The sequence below is a fragment of the Diplotaxodon limnothrissa genome, linkage group LG10, assembly GCF_057381915.1.
Source record: "Diplotaxodon limnothrissa isolate DT_005_m linkage group LG10, D_limnothrissa_male_GT1.1, whole genome shotgun sequence".
In the NCBI taxonomy this organism is placed as follows: Eukaryota; Metazoa; Chordata; class Actinopteri; order Cichliformes; family Cichlidae; genus Diplotaxodon; species Diplotaxodon limnothrissa.
In genome coordinates this window covers 11,463,491-11,481,954 of record NC_140605.1, presented here as the reverse complement: position 1 = coordinate 11,481,954, position 18,464 = coordinate 11,463,491, and the positions used below count along the sequence as shown (strand labels likewise).

Genomic DNA, 18,464 nt, shown 5'->3' with positions numbered 1-18,464 from the left:
AGCCGCCCTAGTTGCCCCCGTTTTCGTCTTTTCCAGTCCCTCTCTGTGCTGGCTCTGAGGATGGAGTCCCTAGAGCCGTAACCACTGGGGAGCCCGTCCCCCTCACACTCTGAAGGAGGGGACACTACACGGGACCACAGACAGATTTTTATGTGTAATTCAGCAGTTAGTTTCAAATGAGTAAAGAGGAGCAAAGGGCTCACTTCCTTTAAAAAAAATAGCTGTCAGCGCCAAGGATCAATGACAAAGAAACAAAGCCCTGAGGTGTGGCAGTGCAGTTGTTGTTGTTTCATACATCATCTGTACACATATGTATAACAGAAGCCTTTAGTTAGTGATGACCCCCAAAAAAGGGGGGTTTCCAGCACTGGATGGAAAGTTAGAGAATTATGATTTGGTTTATTCCCTTTAGGTGATGTTGATCAAAAGTTACAGTGCTGGTGTGGAACAGTGGTGGAACTAAAAAACCAACAGATATGTCAGACACTTTCTGGGAAGTTTAGGAAATTATTTAAGAAGGTAGTATTTTCACTGGGATTTGATAAGTCTGCCACTTGCTATTCATTTTGCATTACTGGTCTGTAAGCCAGAAAAGGAAAACAAAAGAAGCTCTCATCCTCTGAAGTTCGTTGACTGTGGTGCTGTAGTCAGCAGGTCCGCTGGATTGGATCCAAAATTAGAGCAATAAATTGTCACACTATGACTGCAAAAAGCACTTGGGCTCCGAAGACTTTTACAGCTGCTAGGACTACACAAGGGGGCAGTCCATTTACTGAATTAAATGCATTCCAATCAGGAGTATTTATGAAGCACATCCTTTAACAGCATAAAATTACCTTAAATATTTGGTTTGTATATACAATCTCATAGATTTGTAAAACAGTCAGTAAAATAGAACAAATATCCAAAGGTGCATGTGAGTAACCGTGTAACTGTAGTTCTTTAAAGAACATACTTATCTACACTACTCCAAAGAACATCTAAACACTGATCACAGCAAAGCAGTTATTCAACGTAAACATATATAAGACTACAGCACAGACTGATCATGGACCAGCTGACAGAAGGAAGTTGTTCTATCCTGTGCATTAAGTCCCAGCAGTGCTTCTGCAGCAGCTAAGCTTTATCCATCCACAGTGATACCATTTTATTACCACTTAGAGTCCCTCTGGGTCCATAAGATTCATGGTACTGACCGGCCCCTGTGTGCTTACCTCAATATGTAGGATCATAAGATTCCAGAGAAACGGCCACCTCATGCAAAGCGTTTCAGGAGTTCGAGCAGCTGCATACTGGGAGTTTGTGTGTGTGAGAGTGAGTGTGTGTGAGAATGATGGCTGGTGCTGAGTGCACACGCAGCAGAAGATACTCCGTCAAACTGACTTTATATAGATAGTGAGGGAGTGGACTGAAGTGAGACAGAGAGAGAGAGAAGGCGGAGATGGTGGTGAAGCTAGACTCAGCTTGTTCAGTGTCTTTTTTAAAGATTTCAGACGTGCCGCATGCACATGATGCAGTTTGGATCGTTTGCTTTATTTTGTCATTTTAACGTTTCTCCTGTGCATGAGCATGTTACAGAAGAACCTCTGCTGAAATCCCACGTTTTGCAAAGCTACCTCTGTATCTCTGTGGGATCAATGTTTAAGATTTATTGCCATCTGATTGGTGTTACTCTGCAAACTCTGCAGCGGGAAGCCAGCTCAGCCACCCTTCACCCAACCCTCAATAACCTGTCTTCCTCACAAGCAAGAACTGCTGCTGTTCCCTCTGTGTGTGTGTTTACAGGGTTGGGGATACGGTTTCTTTCTAAGAAAACTAAGTGAACTTTCAGACATCCAGAGTAACATTCAGCTCAACACATTGCTGTTGCAGATTTACGAGTCCTGGAGTTATATTATACATCGCCCCAAATCAGGAAGATGGGTGTTATAGGTGATTTATTACACTCATTTCCAGCTCTATACTTTTATTCTTGATATCTGAAAGAGTAGCTTTGGATGATTTACTAATACCGGGCCTTGGTGTAGCTCCTCAGCTTACCAGTTTGGACAGTGGCTAACTTTCTTCTGATTGGCTGCCCCTCGCAAACAGAAGGCTTAAGTGACAGATAGGTGTGGCTAAGATGACTATATTAGGGATGATAACCATTCTCACTGACATCATATGCATAGAGATGGGGAAAAAAATGTTGGAGTGCTTACTTGCACCTTGTAGTTTGAAAAACTGAGCATGTTCATTATGAGCTTCTGTCTCTGAAATATTATTATTATTATTATTATTATTAATGACAGAAAGTTCCAGCAAAGCATAATAGGTTCCGTTTAAATTTGAATACATCTGCAGAAAGTTTTGTTTGCCTCTGTTTCAGCTTTTCACTTTGCCATCTTCCCAGATTTAGAGAGTACTCATCAAAGGCTTGGAGAGATCTACTCATTCGACTTTATTTCCTTTATGTTTTTGTAATTTTTTTACAGAACAATACTGAAGATATCAAGACACAAAAAGCACCCATGGAAACACAAAAACAATAAATAAATCTTCACAGTGCCTTACCCTGGAACAGTTTTCCATTAGCTGGAGTCTTTTGTAAGGTCCACATGTGTATTAACTACATGCTAAACAAGCACATTTTTGCTCACTTCAACATGTCACTTAATGTCAATTAAGTCTTGTGCGTTCATCAGAATCGACCCGGAAAGACTCCAGTCTGGGCCACTGGCCCATTCTTAGGAAAACATTAAGGAGGGCATTTATTTTGGACGTTTTACTGTATTTTTACAGGTTTTACAGCCATTGCTACTGATACTGATACAGACCACTCCCCTGGGCATTACCACACTATACCAACCAGAACTACAGATGTATTGCTTACAATTTAAGCTCAGAGAGTCATGATGACAGATTTCTTTCATTGAGTCAAGCAGAATTTCTTTATGTGGAAAAACTGAGACATACCATTGCACTTATTTGTCTTACATTAAGATATCTGAAGGATTAAATGCGTAGTTAAACTTGATAAAGAAAAGAAAGTTTCAATGTTCAGGCCCACTTAAGATCAAAATGGGCTCCCATGACGCTTTGCTAAAGACACTTGATTTATTCAGAACTCAAGGCCATTGAAAGCAATTTCCTGAATGTAACATCCCACAAAGTTTGTAGAAAAAAATTGCTTTGTGGGAACATTATTCTTCAACAGTGCACAACTTGAGTTTCTGGAAGAGCTATTTTACCAAGAAGCAGAGTGCTGGAGAGCTGGCAATCCCAAATGACATGGTTAGGGATGGGTTGGGCCACAGATTGCAGGAAAAGCAGCCTACTTGTGCTCAGGGTGTGTGGGAAACCACGTGAAGTAACAATCTGTTGTAAAAAAAGTGAACAGGTATTTGAAGAATCAAATACCTTAAACATTTTTGTTTTAACGTGATCTTTATGCAGTCTAAGCAGTTTTATGTATTTTAAAAAAACTATATTTCAACTAATAGTTTTGATGTTGACACCGCTTTGAAATGTGGAAAATGTCCAGAAAATTATATGACAGCATAAAGTGTCTTAATGAAGCGCTGAGCTATCAGAACAGCTTCAGTGTGTTTTGAGAAGGATTATTTGGAATTGTGCTGGAGAAATTTATCACCGTTCATTCAAAAGATATTCCTTTTATTGGCGTCTTAATGAAGTCGGTGGGGAGAACTGTTTAACTGGATGTTAATTATTTTTAAAAAATGTCCCATAAGTGTTAAAGTGGGTTGAGATTTGTTAACAGACCATTTCATGCTCTGTAAATAACTCAGTGACCACTCTTACCTAACGCTTGGAGGCACTGCCATCCTGGAAACGATCGCTCTCATCTGGATAAAAGTGTCAAAGTGACCAGAACCTTATTTAATCATCTAACACTAAATCTGATGAACGGTTTTGCTGTTTTTCACACAGGAGGACATGAAGATTGTTTTCACCGGTTGGGCAGTTAAGATTACCACTCAACAATTAATCCAACACATCTATAATCCTACACTTCTAATTCATTTTAACCAGAAGTCTAAAGTACGTTATCATAAGAAATTTAGGGACAGATTCACTGCGATCTTTCCACCTCCATTTTCCAGGGTTAGGCTGAGGGTTCCTTTGAAATAGTAATTCAGCTGATCCTACACAGGTTGAGATACTGCCCTGGCAAAAATTGCCAATTCACCACGGTAGCCATGCTGATAGTCTGCTGAAGTCCCCGACAGCTACAGGTGCAAAAAGCCAAACTTCAGGACAGTTGAACGATGCTGAAGATCCAACCAGACAACAGATCACTGTGCTGCTGTGCGCTAAAGCTGAATTAGGGAAAGAGATTTGAAGAGCTGAGGGTGGGGTGGTGGTGGCGAAAAAACATTTTGGGATTGAGAATATTGGGACTGACCACCTAAGCCAACTGCCGTGGTGGTCAGTGGTGATTGTGTGTACTGCTGTTTCATGTCAACTATTCTTTAGCGAACCTGCTTTTAGTTTGTTTGTTTAAATCAATAAAAGAACAGCTGAGTGAAATGCCTGTCCATTTCTCCTTTTGGTGTGGGCTGATTTTATTAATACTTCTTCAAAGAACTCTGTGACTGGTGTTTGTCTTATTTAAATTGCTTTATTTACTTGCTTATTTACACTGTGTGATTCACAGCAAACAACTGAGGGATGCACTGCAAAAAACATTTGACACATCCAGGATTTCTTGGTGTTAGAACCAAAAACCCCAGTCAGAGTTATGAGTATCAACACGGTGGCATGTTAATCTGAATTTATAAGGTCATTATAGCACTACGTGTGAAAATGTGAAACTTTTAAACGTCAAAGAATAATCGGTTCATTCAGGTCTGTCACTTTATCGCAACTTAATGGGAATGGCTTTAGATTTTTGCCAAACACGCAGAGAATCTGGTGCCTTCACAGATGTGCAGGTTACTCCTGCCATGCATGCAAATGCACGCAATTATGGCTCTTAAACAGTGCAGTAGATGCAGAAAAACCTAATTCCAATGATATTACAGTTGCCTAAAACTAAACTAAAAACTACAACTAGATGTAAAAAAAAATATCTTAGCTCACAGATATAACAATAAAAATAAGACTTTTGAAAACTTTTAAATTCAAATGATTTTCAAATACTTGGAAAACTGAAATAAAATAAAAATGTAAAAGAATGTATCATTAGTTTTTGTTTATTTGGTAAAAAATTGTTATTACATGTTATTACATCTATAATAATACCTATGTCTAACGAGCAAACCAACCCAGAGGATGAACTGTAACTTAAACAAACACTATTCAGAAAATATTAAACAAAATAAATTGCAAGGCAACATTTTAGAGTATCTTTAATGTGCAATTTTTAAAATTAAAGTTCCTGGATTCATTTACATTTTACACTGCGCACCACCTTTTTACTAGTTTTGTAGGATGTACATGTTACTGATAAGAAAGTTCGGTGTAATATATGAATCAATGTTAATCAGCGATTACTAAAAGCACACTAAGTAACACCTTAGTCCAGCTGGGTTATCAGTTTAAGCGACAAAAGGATGTGAGTATATATTACAGCATGATAGCAATTCCTTAGACAAGTGCATTATGTTATGTATTCAGATGCATTTGTCTAAGGAGTTTATGCTAAGTGAGATAAGCTTGACAAGTCTGTCTCCATCTTTTCCTGCAGATACTTTGTACTCGATCTGTGCGTGCTGAGCAACAGCACTGGATTTATTACGCGCACTCGCCAAATAAACTGTTAAATGCGTTTAGCTCCTCAATTCAATCTGCGTGAGAGCTGCTGTCTCGTTCTTTCAAAATCTGAACACAGTCCAACTGCAGTGAAACAGGTGTCTTATTACTCCAACTGCATAAATCATGACAGCACGGAGTAAGAAGTGGGTTTACAGGAAAGGGGAAAGAAATGCAGATGCAGAATTCAGTGGTAAACAGAGTTCTGCGAAAATCAGGAGTTGCTCCCCTAAAATGTACCTCCTGCATAAATCATACCTGGAAAAGCTTTTTTTTAACTTTAGGGAGTGACGGAAAAAGCACTCCCAAAATATACTCCTCTGAGAAGTTACGCAGGAATCAAAAATTCATAACAATTCATGTTATTTCTCATAGTTAAAGTCATCATGCGAATAAGTTACTTACTTCTCGCTGACCAGTGCTTATAAGTGTCCTTTCAGTTATATGTGTGATCTGGTAATCTGAAGGTGAATTCATTAAAGGTCCATCCAGCGGGAGAAGTGGAAGCAGGAACCAGGCACAAACATTGGAGGCAACAAACGCTCAAACTGACTGACCTGATGTAAAATGTGCTCCCAATTACATGTAAAAGGAAGGTGGTGGTAAACAAAAGAGAGGGAGGGGAAGGGGGCAGAAAGGAGGACGACTACGCTGCTATTATGAGCACTTTATTTTCAATTAAGCCTCCTTGCATCTACTGCAAGCTCACTTTCTGGCATTTTTGATGATGCAGGGACTTCTTAGACTGGAAATTGACTGATTAGCAGACGTTTGCAATTTTAGTAATTTAAGGGAAGATGCACTTCCAACGCGCAGAAGTAGGACAAACATCAGCAACAGACTGATGTTTTTCATTTTTTATAGCAGCATCAAGAAATCAAGTCTTCGTGTACTTTTATGTACCGATTGTAAACTGTGGTTCAGGAATTCATCCTTTACCAGCTTGTGAAGTTAAGTATTTAACATATTGTTATGGGTTTAAGTATAATAGAAAACAAAGCAGTGAAATCTGAAACAATCACTCCAACAAATTCATAATTAACTGCATAAATTTATAATTAAATTGTTGAGCCAATAAGAGCACAAGACTACACTGAATTCAAAACTATTTTGTGGTGTTCGGTAGGAAAAATTTGGGGTGATTTGGTGAATTTATTTTTGCCCCTCCCAAAGGCATGGACCACAGTGTGACCAGTGTGTCCAACTTTGAACCAGATAATTTTGTGGTGCCATATGGAGATATAGGCAATGCTATGCAATGCAGCTGACATGCAGACTGAGTCTAACACCACACCCTGGCACTGGACTGGTAGGTAACATTATATGGTGGGTTTCTCTTATAGCTGCATCCACACTGGTAGCGATCCACAGTGCCATGGTGATCAGAGGCCATAGAAAGGAAATGACATTTAGCTATTTAAAAAGAAAACAAAAAAATAGTTGAGATTACTGTTGGTCGTCACTGAAATGACGACCAATGAGAGAACAGAATCCCACTGACATATGACCTGGTAGTTCATTGGTTAGAGGATTATGTAGGCAACCAGAGCCTTCAATGTCCAGTGTTTTCAACAAGAAATTTCACTTATTATGTGGAGGCACCTTTAGGGTTGGGCGGGGCACGGCCCGATGGTTCAGCAGTAAACCCAACCAAAAAAGGAAATATTTTGTAATTGTAAAGTTTAAAGTTACAACAACAACAAGACTTGAAAAAAATAAATAAACACAAACATCAGAAACCTGGTGATTCAGTATTTAAAGTTAAGCTGCTCTTAATGGCAAAATCAATTGTGGGTTGTTGCATCTCCCCATCCGTCTTACTAGTTTTGATACAAGATATTAAGTTTACACACTTTAATCATTTAATTTCCCACCAACAAACACCCCATCATCATCCTGAGATGTCCAATGAGCAGCAGAGAACACCTGTGTGCCTGTTCAGGGCCTTTAACCCATTAGAAAGTCTGAATATCTGGGAAGCCCCAGTACAGTTACACCTCTTATCGATTGGCAAAAGAATCCACTTTACACTCTAATCTAATACCTCCACGTTCTGAAAAGCTTTTAAACCCTAGAGGAAGTCAACTTAAAGAGGGTGCAAACCAAGAAAGATTGAGAGAAAAAATATTTCAGGGTGACAGCGGACTGAAAAATGCATGAAGCTGCTGATAGACTGAGCCTCCTTTCGTCTCTCAGTCTGCTAAAACCATCAGGAATACTGAGATCTGTCCAGAGCAGGTTTTTTGGAATAAAACATGCTTCCAGAAAACAATTCACTGCATTAGGAAAGAAGAAGACTCTCTAAATATCAGGGTTTCCTTTTGTTGACTTTTATTTAATAGCAAGTTGAGTAAGCATCATACAAGATGGACCAAATACATAAAATGATCAACTAACGTAGCAAATCTGTGTGTGGATGTGAAAATGTCTTCAACTAAAGTTGCTTAGTGTCAATTTATGCTTTTTTTTTTCTTTTATTAACAATTGTTTCAAAGCAATACGTCCATTCCAACAATCCCCATAGAGCGCATGTTACAAACTTTATGAGATTGATTCATGTCTGGTCTTGTAAAGTGATCTAAAATTGCTCAATAGAAAAGTTCACAACCACAACATGGCTCACCCTCTAATAACAAAGTCGGAAAATAACCTTTTAAATACAAACGGCTTCCACACCTGTTCATCAGTGGCTCTACAGGTAAAAAAATAACTGCATGGTGAACAGATGTCAAATGAGCTAAATTAGCCTCCAATGTTAAAAATATACTGAGGAATGGCTTCAAGAATAATTGACTTTTTTGTACAAGCTTTTTAAAAATCAAGACCCTCATTAATACGTAGAATCGGTGGAATGCATAAATTATATCTGAAGAATTACCGTGGATGTGTTGGACAAGCAGCAACTAAAAGGCTTCACAGGTACCTTTGCTGGTAAAGTATTCCTACCGGGTAGAGTGTGCATTTTAAACTCTTCTGGTAAACCTATGAAAACCTCAAGGTATCATCTGAGCTGGTGTCGAGGACTGCAGGGGGGAGGCGGGGGAAGCAGAAGACGGAGAGATCAAAACAGTTTGATGATGCTCTCCCTGGACTTGCCGACTCCGACCCACTTCACTGAAATGAGAAGACGCAGGGACCAAAATTCGATTGGCAGGTTTTGGCAAAGCGAACAAAGACGTTGGCTGCAGTTTCCATCCCCATTAAACTAAAGTATCTCTTTACAAACCTGGCACTTGCAGGAAGTCCTCGATGAACCGAATATAATTTTGAGCCTGCACCGGAAGCTCCTCGAAACTCCGAGCCGTCTCCGTGCTGCAGCACCAGCCGGGCAACGTTTCGTATTCCACTTTCACTTGTGTCAAAACGTCCATGTTTGCTGCAAAAGAAGCATCGTTCAGAGAAAAATCGGTCCTGGGAAATCCAGCGCACCGGCCCACAAAAACCCACTGAGCAAAAAGAAATGATAACGTGCTGTTTTTGTGCAGCTCTGGTGCCATTTTAAACAGAGGAGACCCTTCTGATTCATTAACTTCATGATTCAACTTCTTCTATTTGGCAGTACAAACAGAGAGATGAAGACGATAAAGCTGCGTCTGAACAGATTTTGACAAACTCAGGATGTTGCACTTCCTGCTGGGGAAAAAAAAAAAAGCTGACCCATGTGAAATAAAGACCCCCCCCCCCATTCACATGAAACCAGATTCTTTTCAGTAATTATATTTCTGTCAATAAAGCTGGAGTAGGCAACATGTTTCTAGGCATCTCTAACAAAAAGAAGAAGAAAAGAAAAATCTATAATAACTTTTCAGCATATTGTTGTTTAAGTGGTCTGAGTAGGAAATGTGCAAATGTAGCCTGCTAAGGGCCACAGCAGCAGATCAGGTGAATAACAAGCGAGATGTGAGATACAGGCACGATGGATGTAAGCAGAGAGCAGCCACCTCAGAGAGCATTGTTCAAATCCTGTGTGAAGTCAGGAATCAATCTCAACTTCCTTTTATGGAGCACAGTTGTGTTTGTGATTGTCTGGGTGGAGGGGTCTGGATAACTGACCAGCCATAAACAATCAAAGACTTCAAAATGTCACGCGATCAACTGTTAGACTCAAATGTATAAGGATAGCACTATTCTGAAGAATGTGTACATCCTCACATCTTTTCACATTGTTGTGACACTTGTTTCAGAAGTTACTGAGTCACAGAAACACTAAATCCTGACTTTAAGCTCTAAACTGGGCTCAAACTGTTCTTTCGAACCGTTGCATTTATACCATTTTTCTACAGATCTAGAAAACCTGGGAACATCCTACCTGGAAAACTTGGCAGAGGTTGTCCATTAACCTTATATGCCACGGCCACTTTAATCTCAGGCAGCGTGTCCAAAATGTCCAGCTTCGTCAGAGCAATTCTGCAGAAAGAATTTGTGTTCAGCTTTGATCACAACACAAAGAGCACATGGTGAAACTTGCTTCTAAACATAGCAACGATGCCAGTAATTACATCAGCCAGCGAGGGAAATATTCTGAAATCGTTTGAATGTTCCTTACGCAGAGAAGCCATTGACCATGTGGGCATATCTGACCAAAATCAGGTCCAGCCAACCACAACGCCGCCTTCTGCCCGTGGTCACACCGAACTCTCTGCCTCTACTCTGTAACAGATTCCCGGTCTCCTGCGGAGCAAGAAAGAGACACACAAAGTCAGTTTAAAGAGGGGAAAAAAACAATAAATAAATGGGAAGCATATTCCTTGATTTCAAGAGGCAATCACACCAATACTGCTTGCTCTAATAACTTTACTTTGTACAGAAAGTCAGATAAACATATATTCATCTCTAGTAACACCTGCATGCACACTCCACTGTCATGCTCTCTACAGTACCGGGGATTTTCTGTAATCTGGGGGATCTGAATTGACGTAAGTTTGGCCACAATCATGCGTCTGTAACATCAGGTTGGCAGCTGACCACAGAGGCTGAGCAACTGATGATGTTACAGTCCATATTGGACACACAGTAGAAACTGCAGGAAGTAACTAGGATTTTTTTTAAAGCACAAAAAAAACAATTTGTGTCTTTTTACTCACGTTATCCTGTTCTGTTGGAAACGCACCAACACCCACACGGGTGGTGTAAGCTTTGACAACGCCGTACACTCGGCCAACATAGGACGGAGGCACCCCGAGTCCAGTGCATACGCCTCCAACGGTGCAGTTAGAAGATGTCACGAAAGGATACGTGCCTGAACAGAAAAACACCTGTTAATGTGAGGAAGCAACAAAACAAACAAAACACAACACGTCCATCATCTCAACTCAAATATTTAAAAACCTGTAGATGCTCACCAAAGTCAATATCCAGGAGAGCAGCGTTGGCTCCCTCCACCAGGATTTTCTTACTGGGTCCAGTAAGAGCTCTGTGCATGAAGTACACCCCGTCAGTTACCAGAGGACGCAGTCTCTCTGTGTATTCCTGAGAACACACACAAAAATATCACTTGATGAAAATCTATAAGACTTACCTATACTACTAAGTAAATAATCCGTTTATAGTGCTGTCATTAGAAATCATTTTTCTCAGATACATGAAAGTCCAGCAAACATGGCTGAAACCCTGACATCCCCTCCCTGATCGAAACTGGCCACAGCATGACAACAAAAAACTGAACTGTGGATAGATGAAAGTTTACAGAGGTCGGGTCAGACGGTCTCTGTAAGCTGATTTTCTTTGAATAAGTTGACCCTCACAACAAAAGGTTTAAACAGCAGAGGAGTGGGGCTACTCTGCTCACAGCCATGCACAAAGATGTTATGCAGCTATCACACTAATCAAACAAACTGGACGGGACTCAGGCACGGTACATGCTAAGATAGTCAGACTACAGGTATAGGTCCACTATCTTAGCCTTACCCCTGTTAACATCACCTGTGTTTTTCCTGCTATGAATACAATGAATATAAGAACTCCCAGTAACACAGGCAGCTAAATGAAATTCAGCCATCATTAACCTTTACACCTGTGATTTTTCCTCTTGTGATGTAGGCCCAACACCAACACCTGAGCCATATAATACCATGAAATACCTCTATGTGATAAGCAGATCTCACCTTCAACTGTTGCAGTTCGCTGTCGATGTCGACATTAAGGTTTGGGTACATGGTGCGAAAATGTTCCGCCAGCATGCGAAACCTGCAAACCATGACGAGCAGGACAGATTATTAGTTAGACACGTTAATGCATGTTTATGTGGAGCCTGTCTTTATGCAGCTGTGCTTCCACTGATTAGAGTTTTAACCTGACACACAGGAGAGAACGACTACGTTACATAAGGTTTCCATAAAAGCTTTTTCAGCTGTTTTCCATAGATGGGTGCTGCCACCTGCTGGTAGGAGATTGCATAAACTGACAATAACTGGACTAATGTGTTATAACACCTCATGTTTTGTCTGTGAGATGTTCCATTTTTTTAAAATCCTTAAAATGTATGCCTAAACTTGCCATCTGACCAATCTATGATTCAAAATCACTTAAACAGCGTTCCTGTCGGCGGCCACATTATCACGTTATGGTGAGGTGATAACACTGTGCAACATGTAGAGAAAAAACAAAGCGCTTACTTCTCCTCAAAAACTTTGAAATCTGAGACGAGGTCACAGACTCGCAGACCGTTCCGGGCAGCTTTCGAGGAGTAGGCAGGACCGATGCCCTTCTTAGTGGTCCCTAAACTGGAGCACGAATAAACACAACAAAGTCTATTAGGAAGTGCACACTAAACACAAAGTCATCCCCAGTCTTTAATGCTGTTATACTGCATGCTATTATTAACAGTCATAAAATATTTGATTTACTTTTTCCCTTCTTGCTGCTGCCTCTGCTGCTCCTGGATTCCATCAACAGCTTGATGGAAGTTGAACACTACAGGAGGACAAACGGGACTGTCAATAAGAACACGTGTGTTACTCAAAACTTTGAGGAGAAACTCTTACTCACCGATGTGGGCGCGATCTGAAATCTTTAATCTTTCCTCCCATCCTTGTAATCCTGCACAGGAAACAACGATTCACGTGGTGCAATGTTTTTACTGCAGGAAGCATCTTTTTTCTCTTCTTCTGCATTATTATTGATGCGTGTGCACACACACACACACACAGACTAATAAACATTTGCTTCATGAAAAGCATAAAACCACTGAACTAGTGAGATGTTAAATGTTGAGAGTGAGAGGCGAGACAAGAGCATGGTTACCACTTTACTGTCTCACATCTTCGTTTAACACTCAGTAAACTTTATAGGCCTTTTCCACTCGAACCTACTCGGGTCCGATCTGTTTTCAGGGTTTTCCATTAGGTGCCAGGTACTTTTTTAGTACCTGCTTGGCCGGAGTTTCCAAGCAATCTGAGACAATCCGAAATTGTGACATCAGGCTGCACGCCACCAACTGGCTAGTAAGTGGCATCAGAGTCATGAGAGTGTCTCCTTAATGAAAATCAAAACTGTCATTTTTGAAACCTGACAACAAGTGAAATGGTTACACAGAAGAACACTGTGATCACAGAGCGTGACAAAAAAACCACAGACTGAGCAGCAGGTATACCATCGCCTCCACGTGCTCCTTTGTTGTGGCATTCGTGTCACATATAAATGACATCACGAGACTCTCGGTTACGTTGCTATAACGACTCCCCGCACATTAAGTGGTACTCAATTGTAATGGAAAATGAGTCGAGCTGAGAAGGTACTAGTGGAAAAGGGGTATTGGTGAACTGAGGACACCCACTGCACTATTTCTTTCTTTCTTTTTTTTATTTATTTCTTTTGTTCTTCCTTGCAGTGTAACTAAAGAAGAACTGGCATATATGTTGCTGCACTTTTATGCATCTTCATATTGCAGCACACCTCTTCTCCCCTTCCTCTGCAGTGGGCAGACTGCAGTCCCTGTAAAATAAATATCTGATGATTTATATAATGAAACAATGCTTGTTTACAATTTTACCGGATTTTGGACAGCCGTTCTTCCTCATTTGCCTTAGAGCATTTCCAAATATTAAGGAAGGGTGAAAATGACTCAGTCTGGTGTGACAAACTGTTTTGAAGGATTTCACACATTCCTTGAGCCTTTTGAACACCTGAGTATTTATCGTAATAGCACACAAACCCAAATTTGTGACTGTCATGACAGATTTACAGTTCCAAACATTGTTCAGTTTTATCCAGTTTAATCATCATAGAGATGCAAAGGAAAAGACTATTTGCTGGAGCTGGAGTTAGTCGAGAAACTGTTTTACTCTTGTTTTATACAGTGGGGCAAAAAAGTATTTAGTCAGCCACCGATTGTGCAAGTTCCCCCACTTAAAATGATGACAGAGGTCAGTAATTTGCACCAGAGGTACACTTCAACTGTGAGAGACAGAATGTGAAAAAAAAATCCATGAATTCACATGGTAGGATTTGTAAAGAATTTATTCGTAAATTAGGGTGGAAAATAAGTATTTGGTCACCTCAAACAAGGAAAATCTCTGGCCCTCACAGACCTGTAACGTCTTCTGTAAGAAGCTTTTCTGTCCCCCACTCGTTACCTGTATGAATGGCACCTGTTTGAACTCATCATCTGTATAAAAGACACCTGTCCACAGCCTCAAACAGTCAGACTCCAAACTCCGCCATGGCCAAGACCAAAGAGCTTTCGAAGGACACCAGGAAAAGTATTATAGACCTGCACCAGACTGGGAAGAGTGAATCTACAATAGGCAAGCAGGTTGGTGTGAAAAAAATCAACTGTGGGAGCAATCATCAGAAAATGGAAGACATACAAGACCACTGATAATCTCCCTCGATCTGGGGCTCCACGCAAGATCTCATCCCGTGGGGTCAAAATGATCATGAGAACGGTGAGCAAAGATCCCAGAACCACACGGGGGGACCTGGTGAATGACCTGCAGAGAGCTGGGACCAAAGTAACAAAGGTCACCATCAGTAACACACTACAACGGCAGGGAATCAAATCCCGCAGTGCCAGACGTGTTCCGCTGCTGAAGCCAGTGCATGTCCAGGCCCGTCTGAAGTTTGCCAGAGAGCACATGGATGATACAGCAGAGGATTGGGAGAATGTCATGTGGTCAGATGAAACCAAAGTAGAACTTTTTGGTATAAACTCAACTCGTCGTGTTTGGAGGAAGAAGAATACTGAGTTGCATCCCAAGAACACCATACCTACTGTGAAGCATGGGGGTGGAAACATCATGCTATGGGGCTGTTTTTCTGCCAAGGGGACAGGACGACTGATCCGTGTTAAGGACAGAATGAATGGGGCCATGTATCGTGAGATTTTGAGCCAAAACCTCCTTCCATCAGTGAGAACTTTGAAGATGAAACGAGGCTGGGTCTTCCAACATGACAATGATCCAAAACACACCGCCCGGGAAACAAAGGAGTGGCTCCGTAAGAAGCATTTGAAAGTCCTGGAGTGGCCTAGCCAGTCTCCAGACCTCAACCCCATAGAAAATCTGTGGCGGGAGTTGAAAGTCCGTGTTGCTCGGCGACAGCCCCAAAACATCACTGCTCTCGAGAAGATCTGCATGGAGGAATGGGCCAAAATACCAGCTACTGTGTGTGCAAACCTGGTAAAGACCTATAGTAAACGTTTGACCTCTGTTATTGCCAACAAAGGTTATGTTACAAAGTATTGAGTTGTATTTTTGTTATTGACCAAATACTTATTTTCCACCCTGATTTACGAATAAATTCTTTACAAATCCTACCATGTGGATTCATGGATTTTTTTTTCACATTCTGTCTCTCACAGTTGAAGTGTACCTCTGGTGCAAATTACTGACCTCTGTCATCATTTTAGGTGGGGGAACTTGCACAATCGGTGGCTGACTAAATACTTTTTTGCCCCACTGTAGTTGTGGTGCAAACACTCTTTCAATACAGTCAGAAGACATTCAACACACATGTTCACTGCACTATTTCTGAAACGCTGTCAGCCAGTTTGGAGCCTCCTAATTTCAATAAGCTCTAAATGTTTTCAGATCTGTTAGGAAGGCCAGTTTTATCTCCCAGCCTCTTGCTACGAAAGCCATGCTGCTGGAATACATGCAGCATGTGCTTTTGCAGCATCTTGCTTCAACATCCAAGGCCTTTCCTGAGAAATCTCATTTAATGCTGATCTTATTCAGCATTAAATAGGGAGAGATACTCATACCATCACAGATATCAGCTTATTATCAAATGATGGCATTCCTTGTGTATCTGCAATTTTGAAAACTGGCAAATGTTACAAAAAAATAAAAAAATCACTCTGGGAAGCAGTTTTTATAGCCAGAAATGTTACTAATTAACATAGCTGGTTGTGAAATAAGCAAGTTAATTAGTACAATGTTGTTTTTAATATTACACAACACCATCTCACCGTTTCAAATCCAAAATAAATCCAAAAACAAAGATATATAAGGGTTCGTCTCACTCTTATTTATTTATTTTTTAAATATTATATAATGCCATTTTACAATACGTCCCAGTTTTATTTTAATAATACAAATATCTTTTTTTTTTTGGGGGGGGGGGGGGGGGGGGGGGTAAATCTACCCTGAAATGATCCTTTATGCTGTGACACTGTACCTTTGCCTTTACGCAGATTCTTTTCGGCCTCCTCAAACAGTCCCGGCAGGTGTATCACCACTCCGTTACCTGTAAGGTGAAACTGAACTTTTAACAAGCCTCGTATAACTCATCTTATACACTTTAGCATCAAGTGTTCCAGTGTGGGAAACAAACTGCTCATGTTTTCCCTCAGCTTTTGTTTGGATGACATCTCAGTGCACCCCTCTCCCAGTTTCCTGTTTTTACAGTAAGCCTACTGGAAACAAAAGCTATTAAAAGCATGACATCCAAACAAAACATACAATAAAGAGATGAGGAATGAAGCACAACAGCACACTGTACATGGTTTAATTCCTGTGGCTGTAAAACTGCACTGACTAGGAGGTCTTTTTATTATCTAGACGAGCCTTAATAACACAGGATCTGGGTAATGTCCTTAACAGCGTGAAACAGACGGACTGATAAGACTGTCTGCCTGTCTGCGTATGACGTTCACTCTGATAAAGGTGATTATTAATGCGTTATAGCATCTTCATCACGCTTCACCATCAGCGAGACTTTCAAAACTCAAGGCTCGCCCTTACCAATGAATGAGATGGCCTTCTTGTTGAGCACCCCACTGGGCAGCAGATGGAAGTCGTACTCCACAGAATCCACAACCACGGTGTGACCTGCATTGTTTCCTCCCTGTGAACACAACATAACATCCATAACCTGCTCACAGCATAAGACCGATACAATGTTGTGTTGTGGTAAAACATGTTCAGTGTGAACAAAGGGTTAAAAGCTCCTGTTCCTGTAGGCGCTGTGTGGCTTTAACAAAGTAAACAATAGCACTTTTATTCGTAGGTGCGTCATTCCATTATATAATGTCATGTTCACGGTCATTTGTCTAACTCTGTAAAACTGTATGGATTTCGAAGCACCACATTAGATTACAAACGACAGTACTTAGGTAGTAGTGCTCGTTAGCGCCACAGCAGCTCTACATCCGGGGAGGTCAGCCAAGGTTGTTGACGTCGGTCATGAATATTTAACTGCAGCTAAACGGTGACGAGGCTCTCCATAGCCCCGCGTTATATTCACAACAAGCCCAAGAAAAGTGTAAGAAGTGGTGTGTTTAAGGGTAAAAGGTGACAAAAGATCGACAGCGTAGCTTGGTACCTGGCACCTGCACACAATATCCGCATCCATGGCGAGTAAGTCCACTACTTTGCCTTTTCCTTCGTCTCCCCACTGCGCTCCGAGCACGACGGTCACTTTGTTCTGCGGCTCCTTCGGAGTCCTGAGTGGGTGCTCCTGCGGGGCACCCTCCCGCGGTCGCTTAACGACCGGCTCCCCGTTCAGGGACGTGCTCTCCCGACCGTTAACGTTAGCCATGCTGCTTTCGGATGCCATGCTGCTGCCCCTCTTCCCGCAAACCGGAAAATCGTATTGGCGCGTTCTCTCGTCTACGGGAAGTGCTCGACTTCCGCTTTACGGGACATCCTCTTTTAGCTTTACTTTTTCTTCCCCCTGAAAATAAAACATACGTGTTCACACATAATTATTATCAGTATCTATCATGTCAATTTATGCTGACTAACTGCTATATAAACGCCTTGTCGGTCAGTTAAATTGTTTTTTTTTTGGTGTCTAATTTAAAAGTAACACACTCACTGATCTCCACTTCCGCTATCAAAGGTTTTTTTTTCAACATTCGTGATTTTCTTTTTAGTGTATTCTGTTTTTTTTTTACTTTACTTTTATTGTATTTAACTCATCAGTTGGTAATTTGAGTAATAAATTAAAGTTCCCTTTTAAAACTGCAATAGAGAGCAATTCAGTCAGAGGCACAGCAGAGGGCACCAGTGAGCAAGTCATCTGAGAACACTGAAAGACTAAATTAATTATTTACGTTGTTGCACTGTCAGTATCTACGAAGCTGTGTTTTTAAAAGAAGAAAAACGCAATAATAAATCTAAAAATATACAGCAAACCTATGTTCCTATTTTTGTTCTATAAAGACAGTACATGCATGTGTCTGATCTGCCACAGGGAAACTTACATTGTTGAAATAATAAATAAATAAAATCGCGCCAACGTTGGTGTGATGTCAGGAAGGATAGCTG

The 18,464-nt window shown here is 40.8% G+C and overlaps 1 protein-coding gene across 1 annotated transcript; it reads right to left on the bottom strand.

Moving 5' to 3' along the window:
• Positions 1-8,078: 8,078 nt before the first annotated feature.
• adssl (adenylosuccinate synthase, like) lies at positions 8,079-17,791 on the bottom strand. The gene is made up of 13 exons (XM_085363519.1): positions 17,518-17,791; positions 16,938-17,040; positions 16,372-16,440; positions 12,742-12,792; positions 12,600-12,666; positions 12,369-12,476; positions 11,859-11,940; positions 11,097-11,223; positions 10,839-10,993; positions 10,301-10,425; positions 10,064-10,161; positions 8,981-9,130; positions 8,079-8,868 (listed from the first exon to the last, which is right to left on the bottom strand). The coding sequence occupies exons 1-13, from the start codon at positions 17,749-17,751 to the stop codon at positions 8,816-8,818; spliced, it is 1,422 nt and encodes a 473-aa protein (XP_085219645.1). The 5' UTR covers positions 17,752-17,791; the 3' UTR covers positions 8,079-8,815.
• Between the last annotated feature and the right edge of the window lie 673 nt (positions 17,792-18,464).